General features: G+C 38.3%; 1 protein-coding gene across 1 annotated transcript; it reads right to left on the reverse strand.

Annotated features, from left to right (window-relative positions):
• Positions 1-937: 937 nt before the first annotated feature.
• On the reverse strand, positions 938-8,998 carry LOC311244349 (uncharacterized protein). The gene is made up of 7 exons (XM_084333813.1): positions 8,712-8,998; positions 2,863-2,967; positions 2,731-2,768; positions 2,605-2,630; positions 2,353-2,406; positions 1,886-1,939; positions 938-1,723 (listed from the first exon to the last, which is right to left on the reverse strand). Exons 1-7 carry the CDS (start codon positions 8,791-8,793, stop codon positions 1,507-1,509), a joined length of 576 nt encoding a protein of 191 aa, XP_084189939.1. The 5' UTR covers positions 8,794-8,998; the 3' UTR covers positions 938-1,506.
• Positions 8,999-9,541: the final 543 nt, after the last annotated feature.

A 9,541-nucleotide genomic window follows, 5' to 3' on the forward strand; every position in this document is an offset into this window, starting at 1 on the left:
AATCTATGGTTCTTTTTAAAGGTGAATCTACTGTAAATGCAGCAGAGGTTCCGAGGCAGGCCATTCCAAAGAGTTAATCCTCTAAAAATAAAAGATCTCCCCAAAGCGCTGGTTCTAGGACCTGGCAATTCAAGCTGCCCACTACTGGAACCTCTAGTGTAATGCTCATGCACAGTATTACTAAAAACAATCTGATTATGTATAAAAACAGGAGTTTTACTGCTCATGACCAACTTGAACAGCACAAGTATATTAAAAGACAATCTATTTTCAACGTTAAGCAAAGAGAGGCGGGCACGCATACGGCTCACATTATACCTTAGTGAGCAGCCCAGTACCAACCGTGCTGCCCTGTTCTGGAGCTTCCTGAGGTCACCACTGGCAGCAGATGACCACATTGCAGAGCAATAGTCAAGATGACAAAACTAAACTTTGCACTATCTGACATAAAAGGGGACGGGCAACAAAAGAAGCACATTTCCTGGAAATACCAATTGCTCTTCCCATTTTTAAAACAATATAATTAATATGCTGAGACCAAGACAGAGTGCAATCCAGCATCACTCCAAGTAGGAGTACATGGTAGTATAGGACAGTAAGAAGGTTCGTTTTATTTATTTTTTCATTCCAGATATTGGATTGAAGAAGTGTTTTTAATCGACAGCGAAAGATTGGTCAGGATTCGGCTGTCCTGACTGGTGGGAAGTTCATTCCACCCTTGTGGAGCGAGGACCGAGAATAGGCGGCTTCTCTTTGATGACCCTCCCGGAGCTTAACTAGGGTCATCACAGAGAATTAGGTTAACTCCTACACTAGTCTAAAAATGTTATCGAGGACAGCCCTAACTGACAGCACATTTTTTAACTATGAGTTCTCATTTTATATTTTGAATCGTGAGCTTTATTTTCATGCAAAAAAAAGAAAAGAAAAACGCTCATTGGACGGATAAAAATCATTTTATTGGATATAAATATGTGAAATAACAAACAAGAATTTCAAATAAAGTGAGTTTATAGTAATTACTGACACAAATAACACTGCATGGACATGACAACCAGAAACTGGAACATTTTGTTGTATGACAATTTCCCAAACCACTTATAAAACTTATTTTATATACTTATTATATTTAAGAAAATCAATTAGATTGCTTTCCCACAGGACAGAGGTAAAATACACTACAAAAAAGGCACTTGCATTACAGCTAGGTCAAACTGTTGCAATTGGCCAAAAAACTAGACAAATTCAAAATCGTACTGCAAACCATAGATATGGATATCTATAGTGTCTTTCATATTCGCAAATGCCCGTCTTAAGATCGGGTGACCTGCTTATGTGAATTTTATTTTGGGTCTACTCCCCCCTCCCCCTCAGTCAAAATTGTATAAAAACACCATCATTCAACAATGAGTACAAGAGTAAACACATGTGCCAAAATACATTCCTTAAATTAACACACTTAACCAAAAGTATAACAATCCCAAAGGATTAATATGCATAAAAATATCATTCTAGTTTTTTAAAAGGCTCGCTGTACGTTGACTCCATGTTGGAGAACACAAAATAGAGGAAGCCTGCCACGGCCAGGAAGACCAGGAACTGAACCCAGAGGGGAATCAGACGGGAAGACTGCTCCTTTGGGGCGTCTCTGACGGATCTCACAGGTGGTGGTTTCGCACAAGTGACGTTTCTGTAAGTGGACGGGGTATCGTACATCTGGGACCTAAGGGGAAAAAGCAAAAAGGTTTTGTTTAACCCTTTCACTGCCACAGGTTTTTGCAGTGTGGCAGAAAGGGTTAACCTTCTGTATTGTCGCAGTGAAAGGGTTAAGTGTTCTAAAGTGGCTGAACAATATAAACGCAAAAGTGTGGATTAATAAACATACTCATCAACAAAATCTCTCCCACTATATTCAGGCCTTGATCTTGAATAGGTTCTCCTGTGAGGTAGAGAAATACAGATTAGTATATCCAAAGCCCTGCGGCGGAATGTTTGTAGTTCTCAGTCTTCCAACATGGCTGCCTGTAACATAGCAACCATTGCTTTGTACATGGCAATGGAAGAGACAACTGTTGCCATGTGTTGATATATGGGAAATATAAACAAAAACAATCATTTGGTCAACAACAAGTCACAGTAGAATAGTAATATGCTTTTCCAGTGTTTACCTACTTTACCACTGCCTGGAGATTAGGAGTTTTCTTTTGAAAGTGGTTACCAATGGTTACAGGCAGCCATACTGGAAGAAGGAACTACACAATACTTTTTACTACACAAAGGCATCTCCTATGAACACATACAAGATTAGATTTGTCTCACTGTAGTTTGTACTTAAGAAATATATGAACTTACTCATCCTCATACTCCCTCTCAGCGTACTCTGGCCTTGACCGCATGTATGTTGTCCTAAAGGACATGGACAAGTAGTTAAGATACTAATTAGCTTTATTTAAACACAAGATACTTGTGCCCTAATGATAAGGATAAACGCTCAATGAAGAAACCCAATGGTCATATTATAATAGCTTAATCTTTTACTATTTCAGAAGAACTAAGATAGTTATGGGCACCAGATGTTCACAGTGGGTTTGATAAAGAACTGACCCCTCTTCTGAAGCATCATTCCTGATCTGCAAATTTGAAAGGAAAGAGAATATCAATGAGAACTATTAGTAATTACACCAATAATTAAGCCAACTGATTAAATTAACCATATTCCTGGACACTTACTGGTGTCCTGTTGTAGGTAACATAGGTGACCTCTTCCTCTGAAATCAAAGGACACAAATAAACCAATATGAAACCAGACTTTCGCCTCCTGCATCTGTGTTTCCAAGTCAAGCACCATGGGGCTTTACTTACCCTCTTCTCTGTAGTAGGTTTTGTCAGAGGACAGTTTGACAGGAGCCTTTTTCCCTTTGGCCATGGCCTCTCGCAACTTCTTCTCATACAGACCTCTGGTGGAATCTAAGTACAACGTGACAGAGAATGTGTAACAAGACAGTTATGATACATCCTTAGGGTGCTTTCACATATAGTTTTGGTGGACTCTGTGCGGTTCTGGTGGTGAAGTTGCAACATTGTTGCATTCTTCATTTGGTTCGTCTGCATTCACATAGCAATTTGTCAAGCGCACCGAACTTTCTGAACAATGTCACACGGTCAAAAAGGGCGCTCGTCTATTGGACACAATGGAGAGTGGAAATCCCTCCCCTTCAGAAAGTGAAATGCGGAAATACACAAACTGCGTAGCCGTGAGCAGGCGTGATAGTAGCAGAGGCGTGGCATTGATAGAGAGTGGAAATGTGTGTGTGTGGCTGCGAGCCCGTGTGTGTGTGTGTGTGTGTGTCTGTGTGTGTGGACTGCGAGCCATGTCTGACTCCAGATCAGCGGATCACCCAAGTCTGTCCACGAGACATGTTTACACAGTGTGCTTGTAATGCCGCACGCCACGGTATTAATAATAAGCCGTGTTTTCTTCTTCTTCCTTCTACCCAAGATGCACAGTTAGATATATAGATAGATAGATAGATGCAGTGTGCTGCGCGCCGCGGTATTAATAATAATAAGCTGCGGTGTTCCTTCTACCCAAGATGCAGTTTATCAGGTGACTGACTACGTTTGGTCCGCGTTTGGTCCGATGAAGGCGAACCGAGACCTATGTTTTTTGGAGGACCGAGTTCGACTACGCATTCACACAAACCCGAAAAACCGGACTATCGACTTCTGGAACGATAGTCCGGACCAAACAGCCCCTGTGTGAAAGCGACCTCTCTGATCTGTTTAATTAACAGTACTGTATATTTGCATATCTTGTATGTCACAAATGTAACAGTACTGTATATCTGTATGTCATAAATGTCATGATTAGATTAGATTTTTATATCTGAATACCTGTATGTTGTGTATGTCATAAATGTCATTATGAATTGAAAATGGGGGACCCTGACGAAAGTCTCTCTCTGGTCTGCATCCCCTTAACAATTGTGTGTATTGAGTTGTACTGTACTGTACCTGTACCCATTCTGCAATCTGTTAATTAAAGTTTTCAATCAATCAATCCATGTATTGGGCCACTGGTTCTCAACCATTAGACTGCAGACCCCCTTTGATAACATTTTGTCTCAGGAAACCCCATGAGTGCCCCATCTAAATGACTAAATGATTACGCTCAGAATTCCATAACATTCCATAGTCATTCCTGGCTATTGGTGACTTTTCCGTCCTCAGGATATAACTTGTTATATATTACTTAAAATGAAACATGTTTATAATGAAAGGCTTTTATTATAGATTCAGGTCCTCTTTATAACATTAAGACAAATGCATGTACTATATATAAATAAATTTATGTTATTTATTATTTTTATTGAATTTACGGTGTCCCCAAAATTGCGTTCCACCCTGTTAGTTTGTGGTTTTTAGCCTTCTGAACAAAAGAGAACTACAATTACCATGAACCAACATTCAGGAAGTGGAATCACACATTTGGTGGAAAATTCAAAGAAGCAAAGTGCAGTGAGCACCAACGATCTGTTGCTTTTTTTTTTTTTTTTTTTTTTTTTTCAGTTTTATGGTGTTAGTCTGTATGTCCTACTCTTAAATGTCCACCCTGTTAGGCAAAATTATGAGGAAAGTAAACCACATTTTTTTTTTTTTTTTAAAGTTAAACATGTTTGATATACTACAGTATTGTCTGGAGAGCTAGCTAGCTATGTTTTCTGTTTCACAGAGCAATGGCTAATTTGGTTGAAAATGTTCCACCCTAAACCTAACAGGGTGGAACATGCACCCAACAGGGTGGAAAATCTATTACAAAATGTAAGGAAATCCATATAAATTCTAATACATATCCAATTGTCATGTAAACTGTATTTTACCAATATGTATTACAATGTAACACGTTATTATGATTTCTTTTAATAAATTGGTTATAAAGCATTATTTGGCTTTATACCTCTGTCCTGCCGCATCACACCCGTGATCATGTATCAATTGATCACCCTCTTGTGTAAATATACATTACACAGTAATTGATCATTATTATAAAGTGTTATACCTTTTCATTAGAATTCCATTGCTAGGGGAACAGCTTTGTCCTATGTTTACTTCCTGTCGGATACTGTATTATCAAACATTGCAACAGGAAACACAAATGGGGCCATTTAGAATGTTTATTGTCAAGTTGAAAAGGTCTATAAGATTTGCATTGTAATAATTCTGTCTCTCTGTCTGTCTCACATTCTTCAATTTTGTTTGATTTTTTATTTGAAATCTTTATTTCGAACATGTAAATGAATACAAACAAAATAAATAACTAAACAAAATCAAAACATAACTCAAACAAAATAATAACTAAACAAAAGCAAAACATAACTCAATTTACATGTTCGAAAAGGAGTAGGAAGAAGTATACACTTATTTAATCCTACCCCTTTTCCACTACTCAAATGAGTGTACTATTTAAAATAAATAAATAAAAAACTATATATATATATATATATATATATATATATATATATGCAAAACATTTTATAAAAAAAACTATATGTGTAAAACATGAAAGAAATAAAATAAGTATGACCAGATTTGGGTAAGTATAGGGTACCGGTATGTTGTATTATGTTTCAGGCATTCTATCGTCTTAATAACTGTAATTCATTGCAATACTTGTCTATATTTTAGGTAAGTATACACTTCAATCCATTTAAGGTTTTCGTTACATTAATCTCTGTCTCTGTCTACACTGTCCAGATAGATTCCTCAACGTATCTCCATGTTGCTATATCTAATTGCACCAACCTTTTGTTTGGTGCTTGAGGCTCTTCAAGTAGGCGCAGTACCTGACTGTCAACATACCAGCTGAGATCTCTGCTAGGCATTTTGGCCAGAAGAATTTGTTGACACCAATGACCATGCAGTTCACCTGGATGTTGTTTTCCTCTACGGCATCGAAATGGTGTCAACAAATTCTTCTGGCCTTGGCCACCCACCCCCTCCTAATGTACATTTCCCCCCCCTCATATGTATATATTTACTGTTAGGATCTGTTTAACAGTACTGTATATTTGCATATCTTGTATGTCACAAATGTAACAGTACTGTATATCTATGTCTTAAATGTCAAGATTAGATTAGTTTAGATGATTAGATTAGATTCTTATATATGTTGTGTATGTCATAAATGTCATTATGAAGTGAAAATGGGGGACCCTGATGTAAACAAGACGTAAGTCTTTCTCTGGTCTGCATCCCCTTAACAATTGTGTGTATTGAGCTGTACTGTACTGTACCCATTCTGCAATCTGTTAATTAAAAATGTCAATCAATAGAGATCTCAGCTGGTATGTTGACAGTCAGGTACTTAAATTGATTGAAGTGTATACTTACCTAAAATGTAGACAAGTATTGCAATGAATTACAGTTATTAAGACAATAGAATACCTGAAACATAATACAAAGTGAAATCTTGTCATACTTACCTGAAACAAAATTGAAGAATGTGAGATAGACAGACAAACAGAGAGACAGAGACAGATAGAAAGGCTGACAGAGACAGACAGATAGGTAGAAAGACAGACAGAGACAAACTGAAAGACAGACAAATTAAGAAAGAGACATGTTGGCTGTGGTCCTGTCCTGTGGATGTCCGAAGGTCATAGACATTGTTGGTAATTCCACCCTGTTAGGGTCCTTTTCTTTTTAAATAACTTAACCATGTTAAATGTTTTACATGTTTTTATGTTAACCCCTTCTCTGCCACGCTTATGTACATCCTTATACCATCCTCTGCCAGCTCTATTTGTCTATGGAGAAGTTCCCCTTCTTTGCAGGGCTATAACTTTTTTAATTGTATTGCTAAATTGACATTACTATGGCCCATTCAACGTCAATTATCTATCGTTTAGGATGTAGCAACGTTCTACTTTTTCATTCACATATTCATACTAAAATACGGTCTAAAGTATAAATATGTTTTTATCGTTTTCTGCAGCATTCTGCAGAACGTGATTTATAGCCCTAAATGCATTATATTGATGATCAAATACAGTTTGATAGCGATCGGCGCAAGATAAAAAATTTCAAATGTACGTGCTTCTAGAAGTTACTACTTATCATCTGATGTTGACCGGATGGGGGGGGGGGGGGTCGTTTATAATTCCGTGGCCAACGTTAGATGATTCATGTAGTGTGGGTGATATGATCATCAGAGCAGTTTGTATCGAACACGGTAAAAATAAACGCTGAAACTTACCCCAGTCTCCTCGGGCCGTTGGGCGATGAGCGTGGAGCAAAAAGATTGCTATTATGGGATGTTGAAATATGCGATCCATCTCCAGGTTGTATAATAGTATATACGTCCAAATCATGTTGTTTATTGAGTTAGGGTGAGCGATCGATTATCTAGTGTGTCAAGATGGAGTCCCGGGAGCTATAGCGAGTGGTCGGACCGAATTTGGATGAACACCAGTTTCCGTTTGCTGTTTGGGCGATCCGCCGATCGGCCACCAGATGGCGCTCTTGAACCGTTGAGAGGGGATCAACAGTAGATCTCAAGTCTCCACGGGAGAAATATGATTGCCATCACAGATTTTTGAAATATTGATCTCAATGGCGTGTTACGGCGTCATTGGCAGATTAAGCATGGCGAGCAATGACGTGTTACGGCGTCCTTGGCGATTAAAGGGTTAATTTGCACAGTTGAAAATTATCAACAGCATACATGTTTTTTATTAGGCAATATTGTTTAATTATTTACCCTTTGGGGTAAATTGGGTGCATAACATGTGATTGTTCTGAATAATAAACAAATGTTCTACTCCACAATTCTTGTTTCATTATTATTCAAATAAAACCATATATATGATGGAATAAGGGACACATTGGTGTAAGAAAAGCTAAGTATTGTTGAATATTTACATTATTAACACTTTGCAATAGCTATGTATTATAATTATGTCCCCAACAGGGTGGAACTCTCTCACGGCTGATGGCTGAACAATCCACCCATAATTATTATTATTTAAGATAAGACGATCCTTTATTAATCCCCTTGGGAAAATTCGGGGGTGGGGGATACATAGCTTCACAGTCCTATACATTCCAGTATTATACACACTATACAATATAATATACAAAAAGTACAAAACACAATAGTCCAGTGATAAGAGTTAAGTGCTTGAGCTCTACCAATACAAGTACCTGAAGGTTAAACATGTTATTTACCTGATCAATATAATTCTAAAAACGCAAAAAAACATGATTTCCCCCCCAAAGGTTAGCACATTGAAAAGTCACGAATAGCCAGGAACGACCCAACTGTCTACTCTATACTGTGTTTGAGGAGATACCCGTGGGGATCTCATTGGGCTGACTTCTAGGCAATTAAATAATAGTGAAATTATTCCTAGTTCCTGCCCATGTGTCCACAACATCATCATGAAACTAACGGTCCAGTCAACAACCATGTTCTGCAACACATTGAACTCATATGGGCTGTAACCTGAGCTATGGGCTATAACAGGCTGTAGCATCAACTCGCGGATAGATACGTGAATCACGTAGGTTTACTATGAGCGACCTGCAAATACTATGTTTTACGATTTTTTTTTATAGAAAATGCAACATTAACTGTTAGGCGTAGTATTGTATGTTAGCTAGCATGATTCAAAAAATGAGCGCTAAGTAAAACTAAAAACTGAGCCACTCACCGACCACGGGTCCGTGCTTTATCCCGTACTCATTCAGCAGGTCGCTTATTTCTTGTGCAGACTTGTTGCTAAACGAGGCCATGGTTTAGCTTTGATGTATTTGAACAATTTTAAATATAAAACGATAACAGCTGGCTAATCCTTTGACATTAAAAAATACTATTTACAAAAGGCAACAACTCCGACGCCGCCCACTGCAAATGATTGTGCGCGCTCGTTTTGTAAACTTTGTGATTGGACCCCTTTTGCTATCAAAACAACAAAACGTTCGCACCCACAGTTCGCTGGTCACATTATTTCCGGTTCCTCTGTATTAGCTACATTCCAATGTATGGTTTTCAGTTCAGTTTTACAATAGCGCCGACCAGCGGTTGAGAGAGGATAAATACTTCTCTATCAGCAAGGCAAAATCTTTACACAGCCGTTTACATACCCAGAATATACATTTCGATTTCTGTTGTTGCACATTTGTTTCTTTAAGGATTAACACATGTTTTAATGAGCAAGTAAGCATTCGGGTAAGCATGAAGTTGGCCAACTTGCCAAGCCAGTCCAGTTGGTCTGTGGCCCACCAGAACATCACCAGTTTGATTGATTGATTGATTGATTGATTGATTGATTGAAAAGTTTATTAACAGATTGCAGAATGGGTACAGTACAGTACAGCTCAATACACACAATTGTTAAGGGGATGCAGACCAGAGAAAGACTTTCGTCTTGTTTACCTTTGTTTGTACAGTGTCTCCTCCCCCCCCCCCTCAATGTACAGTGTTACTTGTTTATACAGTGTGCCCCCCGGCCCCCCCCCCCCCCCAACCACCTCCAATGTA

Source organism: Notolepis coatsorum (genome assembly GCF_963971535.1).
Source record: "Notolepis coatsorum genome assembly, chromosome: 17".
Lineage (NCBI taxonomy): Eukaryota > Metazoa > Chordata > Actinopteri > Aulopiformes > Paralepididae > Notolepis > Notolepis coatsorum.

Bases quoted from the DNA above. Each gene is read 5' to 3' on its own strand.
- LOC311244349 (XM_084333813.1), bottom strand. From the start codon at position 8,793: ATGGCCTCGTTTAGCAACAAGTCTGCACAAGAAATAAGCGACCTGCTG. The intron at 2,631-2,730 runs GTAAGTGTCCAG...TCAAATTTGCAG, and splicing joins TTACCTACAACAGGACACCA to ATCAGGAATGATGCTTCAGA. The intron at 2,407-2,604 runs GTCAGTTCTTTA...CATGTCCTTTAG, and splicing joins AATGATGCTTCAGAAGAGGG to GACAACATACATGCGGTCAA.